Below are 25,321 nucleotides of genomic sequence, written 5' to 3'. Positions count from 1 at the left end.
CTGCTTGTCAAGTGATGAAGCTCTGGTTTGACTCTGATTTCATCAACTTACTGCTACAGAAAATAGTTTGATTATTCTACATTGTGAGTTCAAATACGCTTGGATCAACTTGTATTTCATCAATTCAGTGATATAGCTATACATTGCCAGTCAATGTAATCAGCTACATTTTTCCAAAGTCAACAAGGAAGACTGTATGATCATTTGACATGCAAGAAATCTCCCTCAAATTACACTATCTCTACTGCCTTAAAAAAGGAAGACACCAGGTAATGTAACCCTGGGTGTTATGTCTGAAATAAGACAGATTAATCAGGATTGTTCAATTAGGGTTGACTTGGAGCTAAACAATGACTACTACTACTACTACTACTACTACTACTACTACTGTGAACCAACAAGGGACCTTCTGCATGGTTACTTACTCTGCAAGAAACAACAATCAAATCCCTCAAATCACACCTTACTAAATGAATGATATACAAAAATAATATACAGAGACTAGTCAAGATGAATGTGTGAGTATAAATCAACTTGGTTATAACTAACATGAGGCTAAACTACAAGAACAACAACAACTGTGTATGACTCATTTAGTCTATTGACTGTCAGGAAATGAAAGATAAACTTTTATCTCAGTAGGATATGAACTCAAAACATTAAAATTACTATGAATGGCATTCTACCACTTCTGCCACTCATTTCACGTCTGTTTTTGATGAGGTGTATGTGTGTGTATGTCGGGGGGGGGGGGGAGTCTCTGTTTATTTTAAACCTCTTCAACATTACCTGAAGCAACACAAAAATCATTTCTATCATATTGTTTTATTTTCTTTTCTTTGTAGCTCTCTTATTTCTCTGCAACTTTTGTTTATTGTTTTTGAAATTTGAATAGATTTTACCACTTTTCAGTGCCAAGTAAAAAAAAAAAAAAGAAAAAAGAAATTTATCAGACAACCCATTAGTGTAATTGCCATGCACAAGTATGATGGCTTGGTAGCTTGTATCATGTTTGCATTAATTGCTTCATGTGCCTGTAGAGTAAGTAGCAAGAAAACATAGACACCCTCTCATCTCCAACCCACCTCCAACCCAGTGGAGCATCCAGGATGTGGCAGCTAAATGGAGATACAATTGTACCTGTCCCCAACTGGTACCCATTTACAGCTCAATAGATAGGGTCTCCTTGATAGGTGGGAGGAAGTTATCCCATCCTTAGACCAGAGACTTAGTTTGAATGCTTGCAACAGTGGGGATTTTACCAAAGGCACTGAATTATCTATTTCTTTACTATCCACAAGGGGCTAAACACAGAGAGGACAAACAAGGACAGACAAACGGATTAAGTCGATTATATTGACCCCAGTGTGTAACTGGTACTTATTTAATCGACCCCAAAAGGATGAAAGGCAAAATCGACCTCGGCGGAATTTGAACTCAGAACGAAATGGCAGACGAAATACGGCTACGCATTTCGCCCAGTGTGCTAACGTTTCTGCCAGCTCGCAGAATTATCAGGTCATCATCATCAATTCCAGTATGAGATGAATAGATCATGGTAGTCCAAACTAGTTCATAATAAACATTACTGCTCTTCTGGACGAATCAGAAGAACTACATCTAGCTCATACATTCTACTTTTGGCAGGGTTTCTACAGCTGGATACTCTTCCTAATACCAACCACTTTAAAAATACTGAGCGCATTTTATTATAACATCTGCTTAGTGAAAGTTCCTTGTTACTTGCAAGACAAAGAAGTTCTCACTACTCTTTGCTGTTTCTGTTCATTCGAGGCAATATGAACATAAGGTGGTGGGATTAAGCCAGGGTGATAGATTAGGTCTACCATCCAGTTAGATTAGTTAGATATGATTGTGATTGATGGATGGATATGGCTTATCTCACCAACATATTTTGAAGGGAATAAAGTCCATGACCCAGGTTTTATGTTTCTTTTTTGTTTTTTCTCAGTTGTAATTGTTAAATGGACTAAACACAAACTATCTAGAGAGTAACTGAAAGAATGAGTTAATGCTTTTGGAATGTCATGACGTCCAAGTAAAAGTTTTCCAACTCTTCTATATAAATTTGAATACATCCTTGAAATGTTAGTAAATGTTAGTAGACTCTGAATAGAATGAGATAAATGTTTAAGCTGTGTTCATTCTCTTGAAAATTGTCATTGCTAACCACTTACTTCTTTCAGCCAAACAGTTTTGTTGTTGTATCATTCCATCTTCCTGCCAACAACTTGATGGAAGTCTCAACATATTTTATTCATTTTTGTATTGTATTCAAAAGTCAGGATTTCTTTGATTAAGCGTTGTTCTAGTCTCAAGTTCCCACTAAATGCAGTTAGTGTGATCACATACTTACTTTGTCAGTAACTACTTGACACAACACACTTAAGACCTATTATATATATAGACAGTACTGAAGCAACAATTAACTGTGATGATCAACTGGGAAAAAAACAACAACAGTTGTAGCAGCAGCATTAATGCTATATAATAACAGGAACAACAAACAATCTCCCCCAGCCCTTACAGCAGAAACAAATAATATCAATCACCAGTATTTATTTACAAGCATAAGCAGTAGCAGCAACATCAAAAGAATCAGTGGCATCTCTACTACCACCACCATGACCAACAACAACAATACAAATACCAACAATAACAGTCTCAGTAATAATAGTAATGTCAATTCCTTTATCACATCATCAAATTTCGGCCAATGGGACAACTCAGACTCTCATGATATCTATAACAGAAGCAGAATGCAAGGCAGTTGCTACTCTGACCGTTAAAGGCTTCCTGTAGAGAGACACCAATTCATCTTGAGGTTAATTCCAGCTGCTGCTGGTGATGATACTCATTTTCACCTGAATGGAATGGAGCACTGAGAAATGGAGTGTCTCACTCAAGGACACGATGTGCTCGTTAGTACAGCCATCAATTATACCAACAAACTTTGTTATGAATGCAACATTCTTATCACAAAGCCTTGTCACTCAGTCTGACATTAGAGGCTTATCACTATTACTTGAATTACCTGGTTTCAAAGACCCAATTTTCCTACCATGAGGGGGTCCAGTGATATGAGGTAGAATTTGAATACACAATTAGAACAGCTCCAACAAAGCATCTTGTCTGAATGCAGTAACAATTTCATCACTCCACATCTCCAGTTGAGCACTTTATTTATTGAATGTAAAAGGATCACATCTCATCTCATCTTCTTCACGCACTTATTCCCAGGAAAGTCAAGAATGCAGAGCTCTCAAGCATGCGTTCCATTGGGTCCTGTCAAAAGTAACCATTTCCAGTTGATCTCCCAAGACATTCTTATCACAAGTTTGTAGTATTGAAGCAGTGCTCTCTCAATTCAGAGAAGTAGTAGCTCTATCTGGAGTGCCTTACTGATCTCTGAGATATGTACTCCAAAGTCCCTTTGGAGGAACTCCATCTCAGCTGCTTGCATTCATGATCATATTTTTTGACTAATTAAAACTATGAAAGTAGAGATAAGAACCAATGATGACATAATTTACATCTGATTACCATCAGCAATGTAAGCAACATTCTTGTAAGATATGTTGGCTACAAACACAAAAATAAATAAATAAATGAAATGAAAAATATACAAATTCATACAACTGATGTAACTGTTAATACAGTGAAACTGCACCTGCTAGAAATGGCAGCCAAAGCCTCTTTAAATCATATATGTATGTACATATGTACATACATCTAATATAATAGATATGAAAACTAATTTCTGTGTGTCAGTGTGTCACACTTTGACCCCCTTTTTTACTATTCAATGACACTTCCTCATGCTGGGGTGAGAGTAATAGTAGGCATAGAGATGTTGAGGGTGGTGGCAAAGACAGAGAGAGAGAAAGAAAGAGAAACTAAGAAATTTAAGGAGAGTTGATGATGTCTTATTAAAAGATGGTGGCAATGGGAGTAATAAGGAGAGAGAGAGAATGGTTATGTGAGAGAAAGAGGGAGATGGTGTACAACTTTCTTGGACAGAAATTCCTGTGACCAGCATACTGAACCAACTACTGGCCACTATCATTTTTGTTTTATCTTTTGCTTTCTTTAATACATACATGTGTGTGTGTGTGTGTACATATACATACAATATATATATATATATATATATATATATATAACACTTTAATTGAAATATAGTTTTCCCAAAATTAAACATATCTAATATAACAAGTGTGAAATGTCAGTAAAGTTTCAACTTTACTCTTAGAGGCCATAGCCCAACATATCATACCATTATGGAATCAGGCTGACTCTGTGAGTATATTAAAAACATTCTGGGCCGAATCTGGACCTGCAATCTTGAAATTTTGAATTCCTATGTTTTCATTACTGCAATTGTTTTCGGCATTTCTTTTTTACATAATTTTTAACTATGAATATGATCATCATTAGGATATGATTCCGGAGAAAGCAATTGCAACAATTCTCCAAAACAAGTCAGATCTGTTTGCAGAACTTCCCATTTGGGGTTAGTTACTTACATTGGGTAGCTTTTAAGCTCATGCATACATACATACATACATACATACATAAGGATGTATATATGTTTGTATGAGCTAACAAAGGAAACCACTTTGTGATATCACATCCTGTTAGAAACAGAAGCCAAATCTCATTCAAATCACATTCTGCTGGTATACATCAAAATATGCATGTATGCGCCAAGAAGGGAGGCCTTTACATTGCAGCTAGATCTAATAAAATAGCAGTAAACTTTCCTCAAAGTGCATCGCACTGCTTTATGTTTCTATTTTCTATATATAGGCGTGGCACCTTGGGCAAGTGTCTTCTACTGTAGCCTCAGGCCGATCAAAGCCTTGTGAGTGGATTTGGTAGACAGAAACTGAAAGAAGCCCATCGTTGGCTCAGTGGTTAGAGCGTCGAGCTTACGATCGTGAGGTTGTGAGCTCGAATCCCGGACCGGGCTGCGTGTTGTGTTCTTGAGCAAGGCACTTTATTTCATGTTGCTCCAGTTCACTCAACTGTAGAAATGAGCTGCGACGTCACAGGTGCCAAGCTGTATCGGCCTTTGTCTTTCCCTTGGATAATACTGGTGGCGTGGAGAGGGGAGGCTGGTATGCATGGGCGACTGCTGGTCTTCCATAAACAACCTTGCCCGGACTTGTGTCTAGGAGGGTAACTTTCTAGGTGCAATCCCATGGTCATTCATGACCGAAGGGGGTCTTTTATATATATATATATATATATATATGTATGTGTGTGTATATGTTTGTGTGTCTGTGTTTGACCCCTAACATTGCTTGACAACCGATGCTGGTGTGTTTACGTCCCCGTAACTTAGCGGTTTGGCAGAAGAGAGTGAGAGAATAAGTACTAGGCTTACAAAGAATAAGTCCTGGGGTCGATTTGCTCGATCGACTAAAGGTGGTGCTCCAGCATGGCCTCAGTCAAATGACTGAAACAAGTAAAATAGTATATGTATGAATAAGCAAATGACAGAGCCACTAAGTGATGACAATACACCTTCATCAAATCATATCCTTGCTTCATGTCTAAATGAACCAATAAACCGAGCCTCTATCTGGTAGGCAGACATGTTAAAGACAGTCACTGATTCTCTCCTAAAAATTGCACCCTTCTATCTTAGGTTACTTTGATGCTATACCCAAGAATCACAGGGTACATCTGCTAATCCTAGTCAATTTATAAACTTTCAAAGTATTAACTTCATCTTTAGAGAAGAAAAATGTTTTGATATTTACATCTACACGTCATTTTTAACCCTTTAATCTTCACTCATCATCAGGTGTTTTATGAATAGATGTGTACACAGCACCCTATAAAGGCATGTGGCCTTGTGGTTAGGGTGTTGAACTCATAATCATCATTGTCGTTTAACATCCGCCTTCCATGCTAGCATGAGTTGGACGATTTGACTGAGGGCTTGCGAACCAGATGGCTTCACCAGGCTTCAATCTTGATCTGGCAGAGTTTCTACAGCTGGATGCCCTTTCTAATGCCAACCACTCAGAGAGTGTAGTGGGTGCTTTTACGTGCCAGTCAGACGGTACTGGCAATGACCTTGCTCGAATCTTTTACACATGTCACTGGCACAGGTGCCAGTAAGGCAATGCTGGTAGCGGTCATGCTCGGATGGTGCCTTTTACGTGCCACCAGCACGGATGCCAGATGTCCGCTCTGGCAACGATCACATTTGGATGGTGCTCTTAACACTCAACTAGTATGGGGCTCGAGTGCCAGTAAGGCAACGCTGGTAATGATCACACTCGAATGGTGGTCAGGTATTCAATTTCTGGACTGGGTGGTATATTGTGTCCTTAGGTAAGGTACTTTGTTTCATACTGTTTGAATCTACTTTGCAGAAATCTCTTTCTTCCTCTTTCAATCACATCCATAGTATGCTAGATTGAGAGTAGGTGTGTCAAAAGATTACCTACACATGCACTTACAACGGCAAGCAAAAGCATGCTACATGTTACAGGTCTTATTCATTTGCAAGTGGTGGCTATGGTTACATAGTATGAAACTGGATTTAAACCAGGAACCATTATTTCTAAATTATAAATAACATTCTTATCCAGTAGGCCACTAATGTGTAATATTCTCCCTCTCTCTCATTTTGTTTGGTTTCTAGCAATGAGATCCCAATACCCAGCTAAGAGGGTCTGTGATTTTTATCCTATAGCTAATGATGATTGAACTCTTAATGACCAAGACCAACTACTTCAAAATAAATAGGATCTTTGTGGAATTGACAACTCACTGGGCTGATGTACTGAAAATACAACTGACAATAAACAGTACACTCTCCAGAAGATATTTTCCTTTCATCCTCTTAAACTGGAGATAAACACCAGATCTACAGATTCTTTTGATTTAGAAAACAATTAATTAGCTAACTTTCAAAACAAAACAAATGAAATAAAAAGGAAATAAGAAGAGGAAAAGTAAAATAGGTGAGAATGGCTTACTGGATGTTGAATGTATGTGTATGTGTGTGTGCAGAAATGGTAAATGCAGGGAGCATAACGCATAGGCTGTTAAAAAAGATTTAAGAGTCCTCTATCACATTGTAATTGATATATATTCACATGTAAGGCGTATTTCGTCTGCCATTATGTTCTGAGTTCAAATTCCGCCAAGGTCGACTTTGCCTTTCATCCATTCCGGTCTATAAATTAAGTACCAGTTAAGCACTGGGGTCGCTGTTATCAACTTAATCCGTTTGTCTGTCCTTGTTTGTCCCCTCTATGTTTAGCCCCTTGTTGGTAATAAAGAAACATATATATTCACATTTACAAATTGGTAGAGTACTTTTATGCTTTGTTTTTTTAATACAGGAGACATACTTCTTCAAATAAAGTTGAATGGAACAGAATGCTGTGGTAAGGTGTTGGAGGTAGGGAGAATTGCTTAACAGGAAGTTTAATGCTTTAGGCTTCAGTACACAAGACATACTTCACATGATCTCTTCATAGGAGTGGAGAGGTGTTGAATGAAAGTAAAGAATATTTTTTTTTCTATTTGGTAAGTGTGCCTGAGAAAGACTGAATGAATTGGGTATTTTTTCTTCTTCTTTATACTAAGATGTTGGGGATGGGTAGAAAAGGGGTGCAGAAGCAAAGAAAAAACTGCCAGTAATGTTAATTTTATTTATCCAGAAATTTCTCTTTTAGTCTCTATTCTACCAAGTAGCTACTTTTTACTGACCTTAGTGCAGAAGAAGGAATGTAATGTAATGGCTTTCTTCCAGTTCTTTCTACCCAATACAAACACTATCATATTACCAACTGACATCACCACTCCTCACTGACACAACTAATACAAGCAGTAGTACCACTTATATTAAATACACATTATTACAAATCTCCCACAAACACAAGAGTCAAGAAAGGTGTGAAGATGTGGCTTATGTTGTCACATGATCGTTCAGAAATAGCAATCAAATCACCTTCAAATCATGCCCATTTGATAATGTTTTCTAGATATCCTGAAAAAGAAAGGGTGATCATGGGCAGATTTGATCAAAGGTTTACTGATCACCATCACCACCACCACAAATACCACCGCTACCACCACCACTATCATTGTCATCAGTAGTGGCATCATCATTATCATCATTGCTTAATCAATGCCCTACAATCTTGACTGCCATAAATCTGGACAAATCTGGCCTCCATTGTCATAGCTCTTAGTGTTATTAGTAAAGATATTAAGAGGCTGTGGCAGCTCGTGTATAGACTGCAGAACTGCAGCACCCCCTATTTCCACTCGATATTATCAATAACATTCAATATAATGAGTCCTTTTTTCTTTAATTCTTCCTTTATACTTGAACATTATATAATCCTTAAGCTTAATGTCAGTAGCCATCCCCTAGTTTATGAAAAATATACAAAAATCCTTGTATAGAACTGTGCGCTTCACAGTTCCAGCGACGCAGTGTTTGGCTGTTGTGTGCATGCTCACATGTCCGAGATAGAAAACTGCATGCTAGGGAGAGAGAGCACTGTAGTTCATGCAGTTCCAATCTTCGTGTGCTGGTGAAAGCTAGTGTTTCTTTTTGACTCCATGTGTGTTGCATTTAAAAATGTGTTTATATTCTTGAATGTGATAAAGTGTAGAATTAGATTATTATCTTGCTTCCAGCTACAGTGTTGCTGCTAGGATTTGAAAAATAGGGCAGATTTTCCTCCCTATTTTGTAATTTAGGGGGGATTTTTGAAAAACAAGGGGGAATTCGCGGCAGTGTTCAGTGAACAAATTAAACACACTACCCAGTAGTGGCTAAAACCTGAACCGATCAAGTTCATGCATAAATTTTCTTTTTATATGTTTGTTTCCTTTTACACAATATTAAAACAACAGCTAAAAATTTTCTGAAGCAGCACCCCGACTAATTTTATCTACGAGCCACCACTGCTAAGAGGAATACAACAAAGACAGTAAGATGCTGAATTGGCAGAATTATTAGCATCAGAGGTTGTGATATTTGTTCTGACTTCAAATTCTGCCAAGATCAACTTCACCTTACAGGATTAGGAGAGGATATAACTAGACAAGTATGTCCCATCACTGTTACTATGTTTCCTTGTAACTTTCTGAAAGATGGATATTTTTAAATGAAACTATTTCACACTTTACCTTCTGAAATTTCTAAAATGAATATTTTTTAAAAATAAAATAAGATGAATAGTCCTAAGAAGTATTTTTATTTCAACATAATTGTAATCTACATCATTAAAACATAGGAGGAAACAAAATTGAGGAGTTAAAATATATGCACTTCAACCCCCATTTTTACTCCCACATTAAATTCTGATTTAATCATAAAAATCTACACAGATGAAGTGTACTTGTAGAAAATTTCATTAAAAAATATCCATTTTCCTGAAAGTTATGAGGGAAACAGTTGGGTGGGGGACATATTTTAGTAATGCCTGACAGATAAACTATCAATTCAAAGTAGTAGATAGGCAGAACTTGCTAGCATGTCAACCAAGATATGTTATTTGTTTCAACTCTGTGCATTCTAGAGGTGACATCTGAATTGTTAACCTCTGATAGGTCTTGGCTTTCCATTGGAACCATAGTCTCACAAGCTATGAAGCCCCACTCAATATGGCACAGCTTACTGGTGAAAGTGACAGACTTTATTCAACAGATTGGTCTTTGACATACAGAAATGGGCTCATTACTTCCAGAGGGGCACCAACAAGAACAATTCTGTGCAACTACAACTGAACCAGAGGTATGCAACAATAAGAACAATAACAAAGGTTCAACTATAAATCATAATCCTAACCCTTATCTGTATCAGCACCATCCTTATTATCACTGTTATCAGTAACAGAGCAAACAGTCACGGGGGGGGGGGGTCTGTGCTAGTAATAGAGCAATATAGTAATAAAGTTAATAAGTACAAAAATTCTAATCTCTCTCTCTCTCTCTCTCTCTATGTATGTGTATATCCTTAAATCCTTAAAAATGTTTTAGCCCGAAGGCCGCAGCCATGCTGGGGCACCACCGCTGAGGCACACACACATATATAAATATTATATATGTGTGTATGTATTATATTATATATGTTTGTGTGTGTCTGTGTGTGTGTATATATATATATATATATATATTATATTATATGAATGACGTAACAAACACCATCCGATCGTGGCCGTCCGCCAGCCTCATCTGGCACCTGTGTCGGTGGCACATAAAAACACCATCCGAGCGTGGCCGTCTGCCAGCCTCGTCTGGCACCTGTGTCGGTGGCACATAAAAACACCATCCGAGCGTGGCCGTTCGCCAGCCCCGTCTGGCACCTGTGTCGGTGGCACATAAAATCACCCACTACACTCTCGGAGTGGTTGGCGTTAGGAAGGGCATCCAGCTGTAGAAACACTGCCAGATCTGACTGGCCTGGTGCAGCCTTCGGGTTCCCCAGACCCCAGTTGAACCGTCCAACCCATGCTAGCATGGAAAACGGACGCTAAATGATGATGATGATGATGATGATATGTGTGTGTGTGTGTATTATATTGTATAGCATATATATATATATATATATATATATATTATATTGCATAACATACATATATCTACTCTTTTACTTGTTTCAGTCACTTGGCTGTGGCCATGCTGGAGCACTGCCTTTACTCAAGCAAATCGACACCAGGATTTACTCTTTGTAAGCCTAGTACTTATTCTATCAGTCTCTTTTACCGAGCCACTAAGTTGCGGGGATGTAAACACACCACCATTGATTGTCAGGCAAAGTTAGTCGGATTGTACAGTTAACTAGTTTTAAGATGGTATTTGAGAGTTTGAGAGAGATTTGGTTGCTATTTCTTCCAAGTTGAGCAACCATGTAGAAGCTTCCAAATGGGAAGGAAGCTAATAGAAGAGTACACTTATCTATCACCTGGCATTGTTTCAGAAGAATTGGAAGCCTTGTTATGCTGTAATGCAGAACACCTGAAACTGAGCCTTAGTTGGATATATTCATGTGAAAATATAACAGAGGGTGGAGCAAGGTTGGTGTGGCTAAAGCAGAATGCTGGTTGAAATATTAGAAGGTAGACTAAATGATAACTATAAAAACAGTCATTAAATACTGAGTCAGGGTACCTAAATGTCATGGAGACAGACACACTTGTGTGTGTGTGTGTAGAGAGAGAGAGAGAGAGAGAGAGAGATAAGATAGAATAAATATGGTCATCGTCATCACACTCTCACCCTTTCTCTCTCTTCATATATATATATATATTTACACACACAGACATATGCACACTCACACGGATATGCATGAACATATATATGAATGTGTGTGTGTGTATATATATATATATATATATATATACATATACATACATACTCACACACATATATGTACACATAATGTATATAAGTGTGTGTATGCATGTATACATAAACACATATTGCTCATTGTTCAAGAGAATTTATCAAGATTTGCATAACTAAATACTGATACTAAATATCTCATTTATGTGTAGACATCTCCCAAATTACGGAAGCCTTGCATTCTTGAAAATCCTGCCATTAAATGGAATCTTATAACACAAAATTTATTTCCCATTGACTTCCATATAACATTGAAGCAAATGAATAACATATTTTATTGCATGTTATTGTATGTATGCATAAACACACACACACAGGTGATAGATGAGAGCCAGATATGCTCAGTATAGAAAACATGTTGTAGTGCTCAAATGAATTTGAATTTAAACTCCGAATTCTGTATCCAGGACTAGGTCCACAGTGTCAAGGGTGGTTACAAGAGAAATCCAAAACAAGCTGATATGAAAGTAGTGATGCAGATAAACACAATTAGGCTTAAGTCATGTATACATATATATGAGATGGTATAAAAAAAGTTCCCAGACTAGTTCTGTAGCTTACCAACAGACAGCAGTATGTAGTTGTACATACAGTAAGAGCTAGCAGTGACATTCCTGAGGCAGTGTGCTGGGTAACATCAATATGTTTACTCAGCAAGTTGTGAAATTTGTGTTTTTGTGATTACCTGTATGTTGTAGTCTGCAATTTTGTCATGGACAGAAAGTTGGAACAAAGAGCCAACATGAAATTTTGTGTTAGTAAGCTTATGGCAATGGGCTTTACACAATGTTTCAAATGGCATAGGCTCTTCAAAAGTAAAAGAATGTCCCTGGAAGACAATGAGTGATCTGAAAGACCTGCCAAAAGCATCACACTTGGAAATGGGGTATTGTGCATCAATAATTCATCCCCCAGAGCTGGACCATCAGTCTAGAGTTCTACTGTGATATTTTGAAGCATCTGGGGTAGGACATTTGGCGAAAGCAGCCAGGTCTGTGAAGCAGAAAGAATTGAATTCTTCACTGAGCTCTCCCCACTCGTGAGGTTCTCACCAAAAACATGTTATTGCTTCTGCACTCACCCTATTTGCCAGAGTTAGCACCTGTGGACTTCCATCTCTTCCCTAAGGTGAAAATGCAGCTCAAAGGACACTGTTTTAATACCATTATGAAGATCCAGAGTGAATCATAGAAAGTCCTCAAATTGACTTCCAGGCCAGATTCCAAAATTGGCAGGAACGCTGGGACCGGTGCATTGCAGTACAAGATGACTATTTCAAAGGAGATGATGTTAAAGCTTAAGAAAATAAGTTATTTTTTTATAAAACATAACTTTTGATACCACTTCTTATACATATATACATCTATCTATCTATCTATCTATCTATATATATATATATACATATATACAGGGGTTGGACAAAATAGTGGAAACACCTAGCATCATAGCATCATAATTTTGAAATATCTATAAAACTGTCAAAAGCTTATTTATTTTATGTTTTTTTTAAATTTATTATTAGTGTTACTTAATATGTTTTGCTAAAATTGCTGTTTCTTTTCAGATATTATCAGAAAAAGGTAATTAAAATTAATTAAAATGACAGATCTATTGGACTTTCAAATAGGTTAAATTGTTGGTGCTCATATGGCACTCGGTGCTCGCTAGCATAATGGAAACAGCCGAAATGTTTGGTGCATCAAGAAGTACTGTCTCGAAATAATAACAACCTTTGAAGAAGAGAGAAAAATTTTTTTGTCAAAACAAAACCCCGGAAGAAAACCAAAACATTCAGATAGGGACTGTCGGATTCTTATGCTAATTGTTGAAAAGGATTACAAAATTACTGCAAAGATTAATGACCACCTCCAGAACCCAGTTTCCACAAAAACTGTTTGCTGTGAGCTACACAAAGCTGGATTTCATGGAAAGCCTGCAATCAGAAAACAACTACTTTCAAAAACGCAAGGGTTTAGAGTGGAGTAAAAACCTACAGAACTGGTTCCTAGAGCAGTGGGCTATATCTTGGAAATCCACCAACCCTATGGTTTCCCTTCATGGCAGAATTAATAGTCAAGACTATTAAAGCATTTTATCTGATCAAGTTCATCCTATGGTTGTGGAACTGTTTCTGGAGAGAAACGCAATCTTTCAGGATGATAATGCACCAATTCACACAGCTAAAGTTGTAACTGAATGGCACAAGGAACATTCTAGTCAAGTTGAACATCTTATCTGATCACCACAGTCCCCAGATCTCAATATTATTGAATATTTATGGTGCATTTTAGAAAAACAAGTAAGGAGTCGATATCCTCCGCCATCATCACTACAAGAACTGGAAACTGTTTTAGCTGAAGAATGGACAAAAATTCCTTTGGAAAGAATTCAAACTTTGTATGAGTCCATACCTTGTAGAATTCAAGCTGTAATTACTGCCAAAGGCGGTCCTACCCCATATTAAAATAAATTTGTTTGAAATTTTAAGGTGTTTCCATTATTTTGTCTAACCCGTGTGTGTGTATGTATATATCACCGTGATCAGCGTGACCGACCAGGCTATCAGATGTTGCTACACATTGCTGGTCACAATGCGCTTCACATTGTTTTAGCCTTCAAATGACGCCATCCTGCTGGCTAAGCGAGCTGGCCAGTGTATATATATACACACACACACACACACACACACACACACGTGTACGCACACATATCTCCCTCTATCATATCTATTTGCTGGTTGTTTAGACATGCCGAAATGCTCAGATAAGTTGAAATTGTGTTTTTGTCCTCAGATTTAATCTGCCCATCTTTGCTGCTCCCCTCATCCTTATTAACTTAATTCAACTTAGCATGCTCTAATCTAACTTAATTTTCTTCTAATCTTATTTAATTTTACTTGATTTGATTTAACCACATTCAATTTAATTTAATTTAATTTCATACTTGTTTCATATCCTCCTCTGTCAACATCTTCATTAATGCTTGAACCTTCTTGTTAATACTATTTAAATTTAATTTTATTCAATTTAATTTTTGCTTGCCCTGTATTCCCTCTTGTCTCTGGTTAAACAATGTTTGCTTACATGCATTGAACCACCACCACCACCACCACCACCTATACCGGAAATCTCTTTCTTTTGTACTGGGACCCCCCCCAAAACAGCCCTTTCATTCCTCTCCAACTTTCCCTGCAATTATATCACCCATTTGCTGTAACATGAAGTTGAACATGACCATGCTGTTCCTAGTTTTAATATTTTATAGCTTATTTATTTAATTGATTAGTCACTAACTATATATAACAAATTAACTACCCTTATCCTGCTTATCTATCTAATTTACCAACATTTGTATTTGTACAGCACATAACAATAACTAACCAGCTAATCTAAGTCAACTTATATACATTTATTGGTATCAGTATTAAAACTGCTGTACTAATGCTGGTACAGCACCTATGTCCAGTGGAGGAAGCAAGTATAACATGAACGATGGTAGATTAAATATGAAGACTACTGCTATGTCATGTCTATTGGCAAATCCTTATTTCCAGACACTGATTGCTACAGTTCCTATCCCCACATATTCCCTCAGAGTTGGCACTGTCAATGTAGGCACATTGAAAGGTAGGTCAAGTGAGATTGTTGAGATGCTTGAAAGGAGATGTGTTGATATGTGCTGCATCCAAAAAGTTTGGAGGAGGGGAGCTTCAGTCAGATTCCTCACTGGAAAAAAGCGTAGGTACAAATCCTTCTGGGAGGGCAACGGTGACAGGATAGGAGGTGTTGGTATACTTCTAACAGAGAAATGGGTAAATAAGGTAATTGAAGTAGTTAGAATATGTGATAGGATGTGTAAGCTTAGACTAGTTTTGCAGAATAGGACAGCAACAATCATCTCTGCCATTCTCCAGTGACCATTCTCACCAGATTGACTATATTCTCACCAGAAAAAGGGATTCATGGTTGCTCTTAAATGCAAAGACCTTCCCTGGTGAAGAATGTAACCCTCAGTATAGATTACTCATTAGTGACTTCAGTGGTGATTTTATTGGATTAATTTACTCTTAGTATTTCAAGATATTTTTATATAATGTTGTTAAATATATCTAAGATGAACAGGAGGGGACTGAGGACTGATCCTTGAAGAAACCCCTACTTGTACCCTGTATTCATCACTATACTCATCTCATCAACAAATTCAGTAATTCGTTTCTCATCAGAACAATCAGAGTGAGCTTTCCAAGCTGCTGTGCCTTCATAATCACCATTTGACCCATCCAACTCTTTTTGAATCCTTTGTACTGTCCTCAGATTGACACCCAAACATGCTGAAATGTTCACATTGAAACTTCCAGCGTGAATGCCAAGCAGTACAGCATGTTGTTTCCAAGTTTCTGGCAGAGTGAATTGCACCATGGTGCCCAACTGCCTCTACTATACTGTGTAGTTGACAAAATCAAAAACAAACAATGAGTATGTGTGAAATTAAAAAAATATAAAATGACAACAATTTACCCATCACACCCTATATATATATATATATATATATATATATATATATTATATATATATATATCCTTTAAGTTTGTTTATTATGTGGAACATTTTTGAGTGCACTCATAAGAAGCTCCTACGTATTTTTTCCAGCTATCACTTATTATTCCCATCTTCCTGAGTAATTTTATGGGATGGCTATTTGTCTGCTGCCACTATAAATATAGTAATAACAAGAACTTTTGGATGGAAATTCCTAAATCCTTTTATGCATTGTTACATGTTTCCACAAAGCACATTTTTTTTTGGTGTGACTGCATTCCCCTTTCATAGGACATTACAAATATGATTTGCAATATCCATGGATTTTAAGGGGAGCTATTATTGCATGTGTTCATTTCCATTTCTTCAAGCAAAAACTGCATTAGTGTTTTGATTGTATCAAATGTTTAGCTAAGGGATATTTATCAATTTACACCAATCAGAAGGTTCTGTGAGGTTTATGGGCACTTCTTGTGAATATTTTGACTTCTCATCATTTAATATCTTTCTTCCATGATAGTATGAATTGGATGGTTTGTCAGGAGCTGGCAAATCAGTAGATTGCACAAGCTCTACTGTCTGCTTTGGTATGGTTTCTATGGCTAGATGACCTTCCTAATGCTATTCACTTTAAAGAATTCCCTGGATGTCTTTAATGTGGAGCCAACAGCAGTGAAATCACTAAGTAACTTGCAAGACAAGACCCCACCTCAAGAGAGCGGGGAGTAGTATTGAGAGAGATGACTTTCATGTACGAATAGAAGGTCAGAAATAGGTATCTTGCAGTAAATGAGATACATGACTATTTCAGTTGGAGAGAGAGAGAGAGAGAGAAGGCTGTAAAGATGTGACAGGGAGGGTATAGGAGTGGAACTAAGGATTGGATAGGGTGAGTTGGTGGTTAAGTTCACAAGATTACAAAAGAGGGAGGGAGAGGATAAGAGGAAATGTAATGAGTTGATGCAAATACAGGGATTGGGTGTTAGGGGGATATGTTGTGGGGAAGAGATTCAACAGTGATACATTGTGTGAAGGTGTGAAGGGAGAGTGGGAGGTAGAGTGGAGGAGAATACACAAGTGGTGAACCTGGGTGGAGGGATGAAAGAAGTGTTAGAAAGATGGTTCACTGGGGAGAAGTTTGTCTGAAGTACTATATATAATTCATTGTAGGATTCATCTCAATCAAAGTGCTTTAACATTCAGGACACTAGGAAAGGGTCGAGTTCAGCACATACATGTATATAATATATGCAAATACAATGGGTTTTTTTATGATGTAATCAAATGATTCATCAATATAAAATGTGTCTGAAACAACTGTAGTGAACCTTCAACCCATTTGTGTTCATATTTTATATATACATACATACATACATACATACATACATACATACATACACACACACACACATATATATATATATAAGAGAGAGAGAGAGAGAGAGCAAGTGAGTGGAGTTAAGTGGGAAGCCAGAAGGAACAGTGACTTGGCCATCTCTGCTGACCCATCAACGGGAGGGGGTTCAGGGTCGAAACACCCGATGAATGTTGGATACTGTCTGATGACATCACTTCCTCTTACCCAAGGCTCCATTCACTTTAGTGAATGAAAAAAGCACCTCATAGGTGTTATTAAAACACACACAAACACATATATATACATGTATATATGACAGACCATGCCCTTCTTTTGTCAGGCTAAAATCTCATTTGTCAACCTATGAAAAACCAACCTTCACAAACTACTCTACCTATATATATCTGTGCACACCTTTCAATGCTGTGTATGTCATAAGGTCTGCAAATCTAATGGACGTCTCAAAAGACATTTTAAGATTCACAAAGATTTGAACTTAACTGCAGCTCTTGGTGGTCCAAATCAGATATGCAATCTATGTGGGTGTCTTTTCAATACATTGTCTGGTTTAAAAAGCCACATTAGATGCCATGATGGATCTAAAGTTTAAGTACAAGAGGGTATCAAACTCTGCATAAAGAGTAGACAACCACTATATATATATATATCCTCTGTCTTCCCTTCTCTGGATCTTTCCTTCTCTTATGTTTCCGACGAAGAGCTCCACTCGAAACGTTAGTATTAAATAATACTATAATTGTTCCACGTCCTCACGTTGTTGTGTTTTTTTGTGCTTTCATGTTTGGATTAACTATATATATATATATATATATATATATATATATAATATAACGGGAAGCTTTATGAAAATAAACAAAAGACGAAGGCAGGTGGAATACAAACAAACAATTGTATTAGTATGGCGCTCAGGAATATAAATAAAACAAGTCTTTTATGTTTCAAGCCTATGCTCTTCAACAGAAAGATACACAGAAAAGAAACACGGAAAGAAACAAGGAGAGAAAAAAAATGCGTGCAGAAGCTATATATATATATATAAAACAATGTCAAACCATCCATCCAACCTACACTAGCATAGAAGCTAGAAGTCATCAAAACATAATATATATATTATTTATAGCTATGAAACTACATCAGTGACTCAAGAGACAAGTGTTTCATGCCAAAGTGATGTGATAACATAGAATTCTTCCCTACCGTTGCTACATGTTCCTTGTTTCTGAGGTTCAAGCATATGCATACACATGTATGTATAGAAATACCTTTTATTTAAATACAAGTTATATATGAATTGTAACTAACTAAATTGATGAAAAGAAAAGAGTTAAAATTTAAATTAAAAACATTAGCTTGCTCAATTGAGATCTGAAATCTTAGGAAAACAAAATCTAAATAAAATGTTTTAATGTTTTACATAAATTTGTTTCTTTCATTAAACAACACTAAGATAAAAAAAACTTCTGATATAGTAATTCCTTCCTGGTGCGATGTAGATAAGATTATGCTGTTCTGGCATAAAGTCTAAGTTCCAGTGATAGTCAATGTTGTTAATATGTGTAAGTACATTTGACTGTGAATGTTTGTTTGTCTGGATATTTGAGTTGTGTGTGCATAATCATATGCTGCATATTTATTAGATATATAGTTATATGTCTGTAATTCGGTTATGCTGTTATGTGCATACACACACACACACACACACACACACACATGCATACTCAGATACATATTTGGTTGTGTTAGAAGGTCAACTACAACAGTTTGGCAGTGTCAAGTTATAGCTTGTTTTGTTATCTTTAATGTTTTCATTTCAGTTTTTGTTTTGTATATTTGTTTTTTTTTGTCTATCCAGAAACAAACATGCTAAAATTATGATGTTCCAGGTTGAAATTACAAATTCTTCCAGTAAACCATTAGATAAAAAATGCATTGAGATAAGAGAGAAAGAGAGAGAGAGTTTGTGTGTGTGTGTAAAAAAAAATACTTGTTCATCATGTTAGTTAGTGTATAGATCATCTTCAGGTTTCAGCTTCCCTCTCTTTTACTCTTTTACTTGTTTCAGTCATTTGACTGTGGCCATGCTGGAGCACCGCCTTTAGTTGAGCAAATCGACCCTGGGACTTATTCTTTGTAAGCCCAGTACTTATTCTATCGGTCTCTTTTTGGCCGAACTGTTGTCAAGCAATGCTAGGGGGACAAACACAGACACACAAACATACACACACATATATATACATATATATACGACAGGCTTCTTTCAGTTTCCGTCTACCAAATCCACTCACAAGGCATTGGTCGGCCCGGGGCTATAGCAGAAAACACTTACCACAAGCTACTTACCACACAGCCACTCCTGTGCCTATGCCACTCCTGCGCCTATTTATAAGTGTTTATAAGTGTCCAAAATTTTGAACACATATAAACAGATGGCGGATTTATGCTATAATCTACTCTCAGAATGCATCAATAAAATGCTACCTGAACAGGTACAGTAAATTGAAAGCCCCACCTGTGTTTTTCTTTTATACATAGACCACACCTGGAACCAACCTTGGGGCGGAATTATGGTTTACAAATATGAGAGAGAATCCACTATGTGGACGCCCTTACGCTAAAGAGAGATCCGCATGAGTCTCAACCACTAAAAATTGTTCTCAAGAAAAATTTAGCACACTATGAACGTAAGCAAGCAGGACAAATGAAAAATAACAAAAATATAGATTAACCCCATACAATTGTTTCACTGTTAATAAATTATGCAATTTTACTTACACAATTCATTTAGCATAAGGGCATCCACATAGTGGATTCTCTCTCATATTTGTGTATTAATAATATTTACTGAATCTCAGTTTTTTATGCGCTAAACCACTGGTGCTAAATTGATGTTATTAAATTAATATCCAATTTTTTCACCCTCATTTTGATTTTAATTATATATATATATATATATATATATATATAAATCGCGGTGCCCCAGCATGGCCACAGCTCATGAGCTGAAACTAGATGAAAAAAAATATATATATATATATATATCATCATCATTAATGCTCACTTTCCATGCAGGCATGGGTTGGATGATTTGACTGAGGACTGGCAAACCAGATGGCTGCACCAGGCTCCAATCTGATCTGGCAGAGTTTCTACAGCTGGATGCCCTTCCTAACACCAACCACTCTGAGAGTGTAGTAGGTGCTTTTACATGCTGCCACCGGCACAAGGGCCAGTCAGGCGGTACTGGCAATGGCCATGCTCAAATGGTGTTTTATATATATATATATATACATACATACATGCATGTATGTACACACACACACAGAGGAGAACACAGCTGTAAAGCAAGGTGGAAAAAATAGCACCCAAATATCAAAAGGTAGACTCAATTATAGTGTTTTATTGAAGTAAAAAAATCTTCACAAACAGTTTGTGAAGTTTTTCAGCTTCTAAATATATATACACACACAACAGGATTCATTTAGTTTCTGTCCAGTAAATCTACATTTACTCACAAGCGACTAAAGTAAACAGCACGTTTGGGAATTGACATTCTTTATAACACAGCCATGTCTGTGCTTATATCTATACATACACACATATAAGTATGTATATACATCATCATAATAATTTAATGCCCATTTTCCATGCTGGCATGTGTTAGATGGTTTCACAAGAACTGACTAACCAGAGATCAGCACCAAGCCATTCTGTCTGCTTTGACATGGTTTCTGCAGTTAGTTGGATGCCCTTCCTAAAATCAACCACTTTACAGAGTATATATATAATAATATATATAACCCGATTTCATTCAGGTCTACTTGGGCCACATTTTAAAGATGAGGAATTTTGCCCTAGAGGCTATGCCTTTCAATTGAGCAAACTCCCCAGCACTTTTAACATAGGTGTGCAAATTTTCAGGTCAATCCGACCACATTTACTAATACTTTTGACTGCACAAATGCTTGTGAGACAATGTCCACTCTTTTCATAAATACATAGTATATATAAGTAATAATAAATCTCTGAACGAGGTATAAACAGTAACTGCACGACAATGTGAGGTATATTTGCCAAATCCATATTGAGATGGCAAATATACCTCACATAGTATTTATATATATATATACTTTTATTCTTTTGTAGTAAAGATTGTTTGCCAACATAACATGGCAGTCCTGGTTTAGGATGAATGTTGGTGTAATTTAGCCCCAGGAGATATTGTCTCCAGCTGGCTGTACAACACGATCTGTGTCCTTATATTTTTGAACAAAGAAATCTAGCACCCTCCACTCAGCTCAAAACAATATCTGTGTATCGCGATTTCCAGGTTATTTCCCTTTATCAGCACAGAATAATTGTTTGGTTAGAGGTGGCGCTGCCAAATTCCCATTCAAATTATATAGTTTTCAAAGTGACAATTAGTCACTGATTTATAAATTAGAAAATTATTATTTTTAAATCTCACGATGTGAGATATTCAGCAACAGTATTTTGTAGTAAAGATAGTTTGCCAACATAACATGGCAGTCCTAGTTTAGGACGAATGTTGCTGTAATTTAGCCCCAGGAGACATCGTCTCCAGCTGGCTATATGACACGATCTGTGTCCTTATATTTTTGAACAAGGATCTCTAGCACCCCAAATCAGCTCAAAACAATATCTGTGTATCGCAATTTCTGGGTTATTTCTCTTCATCAGCACAGAATAATTGTTCAGCTAGAGGTGAATTCTTCATTACAATTATACAATCTTACATAGAATGGGACATTACAAGACAAAACAATTACATGAAAATGTTATTATGAGTTATTATGAGTTAAACATTTTTTGATATTAATTTATACAATTTAATTTGACTTTTTAAAAACTGTCCCTTTTTAAAATTTACATACTGGGAGCATACACCCGGCGGCCTGTAAGGCCCAGCAACTCTCCTTTCTTCCTTCATTGATGATCAAGTTGGGTCACTAACACCCACCTTTCTCATCACATCCTTCCATCATTTCTCATACAAGCTCCACATCAGGGTTTTCCTCTCCAACCCCATCTTGCTTTTCAGATGGTATGTGAAATAGATTAGCAGCCCAGGGCCAGAGACAAAGGTCTCTGTCATGATACCTTCCAATCTATTTCTCCATACACACTCTTTCAATACTGCCATATACCAGCATCTGTTGTCAAGTGATGGTGGGTGACAAACACAGACAATATATATATATACACACACACACATACACACACACACACACACATATATATATATATATATATATAATATATATATATATATATATATTATATATATATATATATCCAACAGGCTTCTTTCAGTTTTTGTCTACCAAATCCACTCACAAGGCTTTGGTCAGCCTGAGGATATAGTAGAAGACACTTGCCCAAGGTGCCATGCAATGGGACTGAACCCAAAACCATGTGGTTGGGAAGCAAACTTCTTAACATGCAGCCATGCCTATGCCTATATATATATATAAATAATGTGTGTGTGTGCGTGTGCTTTGCGTTTCCTTCAGTTCATGCAAATTTGGATGTTACTTCTATCAAAGTGCAGCTAGCTATCACTCATACAAGTGTATGTGGAATGCTTTTGCTAATTGTTTTGGATGCTCATGCAATTGTAAATAAATATCTACACCTTCTCCACTCTTGACCTCATGAAATATCAAGGATGTGAGAGCTGAAGGGAGGAGAGGAGGGGGAGAGAGAGAGAGAGAGAGAGAGCAGCACCAGCACTTGAATGTAATCATTACAGATGTACAGACTGGGACAATGTGAAATGAAATGCCTTGTTCAAAGATACAATGCATCACACTGTTGTCCAGGGATGGAACACATGGCCCTCCTTGGATTTCAGCTAATTATATTTCCAGAATAAAATGGACATGTTAGATAAAATAGTCTTAGATACACTTGGCCTTAAAGAAAAAGTGGAATAGTCACAATCAACTGCAAAGCCTTTTATCTTATGTCTGATTGATCAGAACTAACCGGGAGCTAAACAACAACACCAACAACCATAATAGAATCTATACATGGATCAATGAAAAATGGTAGTAGATATTGTAAAACATTAGCTGTATTATAGTAAAAATTAATGGATTTCAGGTAAAATTTCAAACCATGTATTTTCAGTTGTTTGATCAATTGAACTATAAAGCTTATTGAATTAGAATGTAAGTGGCTGCATATTCTACAGACATGTGTACCCTTAATGTTAGGTTTAGGCAGAACCAGTGCAACACAGTGTGATAAGGCAAAACCTTTAAATTCTAAGTTCAATCCATCTATGGGCGTTTCCACAGTATGTGTCGACTTGGTTTCATTTACAAGGGATGAATTGGCCTGAGGCTATAGAAGATGACACTTACTCAAGATGTCATGCACTAGGATCAAACCCAAGACTATGATTGTAAAGCGAACTTCTTAACCATTCAGTCTCACTGTATCAATTGCACTATAATGTACTATACTGTAATATATATCCTGTAGTAATAATAAAGAATGGGGAAAGGGGAAAACAATAGAAAGTTTAGTTCAATTTTTGTCAGCTCATAACTTGCTGAAGTTGATTTTATCTTTTATCCTTCCAAAGTGAATAAATTAGTGCTTAGTTATATAGTTTCAACAAAGATGACCAAGAGAAACCTTGTAACAATGGTATGTGACAAAGAAATGTCTTATAGAGTGGCAATTACTGTAAAGAAAGTTAAATCAATGATAATCAGCAAGAAAGAAGTCACTTGAAATCAATATTACAATTGAGGGAAAGCCAATTTAACAGACACCAAAGATATTTATTGGCATATATGCAACAACTGTTTCCAATTTAAGCACAAAACCAGGAATTTTGAAGGGGTGGGAAGGGATAGTTGATTATGTTGACTTCTGTACATGACTGGTACTCTATTTCCCTGACCTCAGAGAGACGATAAGCAAAGTTGACTCTGGTGTGATTTAAACTCAAAATGTCAATAGTTTGAATAAATCTACAAAATATTTTGCCTGACACACTAGTGGTTCTGACAGAAATCAAAATGACTGAGATAGCTGGAAGTCATCTGAAAAAAAAATGTCAAATATATTAAAATCAAGAAACATTAATATCAAAATCAGAAAATGATTATTAAAATGCTATGTGTAGTTCTCTCTATTACACTGAGTTGAAATATGAGCATTAGCTGAAATACTATCAAATAGATATGGACATAATAGAAAACTTTAGAGAATATAATGGACAGAATACAAAACCAATGGAGAAGTACTATGAATGGCAAAAGCTAAGAAAATTTTTTATTAGACACCATCAAAGAGAGAAAACTTAGATGCTTTGGACATTTATTTGAAAACATAGTCTTCAGAGATTTTTAATAGACAAAATGAATGAGAAAGGTGGAAGAGTAGGGGAAAAAATGCAAGTGTTCTGTGGACGGATATCAAGAATTGGACAAATATAAAGTAACAGTAAATATATAAGAACAGTAATTCAATCTATTGAGAGTAGATGGTACCAACCAGCAGTGGTAGTGGGAGTGGAAATTATATTTAGGGGTCTGTGCTATTATCTAATGCTTTTCTCCTTTAACTTATTGCACTATAATAAGAAATAATTATTTAATATTGTCATGGTGGTAGTGGTAGTGGTGGTGGTGGTGGTGGTGGGAGAATAAGAAAAAATAGTTCCGTGCTCTGAGTTCAAAGCTCAACAGGATTATATCAGCTCCGGGATTATTAAAACAAGAATCAGTCACTGTTGTCAGTCTTTTGTTACAGGTCAGTAGACTTATACTCAAAGGCATTCCAGCCATGACCCATCCCAGATTTTGAAGAGTAAATAAGACTACATTATCTGATGGTTTTGTTACATTTTGTTTTAATTTGAAAGGATGTCACTGTTACATAAAGCAGCTCAAGCTATTACATAGACTCAACTACAGTCAGTTGTGTACTAAAGTCAATCCAGTGAGTTATGTCCCAAATC

General features: G+C 36.6%; 1 protein-coding gene across 4 annotated transcripts in view; it reads right to left on the bottom strand.

Annotated features, from left to right (window-relative positions):
* Positions 1-25,321, bottom strand: part of LOC115211965 (NADPH:adrenodoxin oxidoreductase, mitochondrial) — a 177,487-nt gene that overhangs the window by 97,943 nt on the left and 54,223 nt on the right. Inside the window, exon 1 of one of the 4 annotated variants that reach the window (XM_029780733.2) lies at positions 7,020-7,131. The exons of the other annotated variants lie outside the window; for them this stretch is intronic. Within the exon in view, the coding sequence (XP_029636593.2) occupies positions 7,020-7,075 (56 nt within the window). The 5' untranslated portion in view covers positions 7,076-7,131. Of the gene's footprint in view, positions 1-7,019; positions 7,132-25,321 lie in introns of those variants that run through there. 4 annotated transcript variants of the gene reach the window in all.

This window comes from Octopus sinensis, linkage group LG5, assembly GCF_006345805.1.
Source record: "Octopus sinensis linkage group LG5, ASM634580v1, whole genome shotgun sequence".
NCBI classification, from domain to species: domain Eukaryota; kingdom Metazoa; phylum Mollusca; class Cephalopoda; order Octopoda; family Octopodidae; genus Octopus; species Octopus sinensis.
The sequence above is the reverse complement of the archived record's forward strand: the minus strand, read 5'-3'. Positions and strand labels throughout refer to the sequence as shown.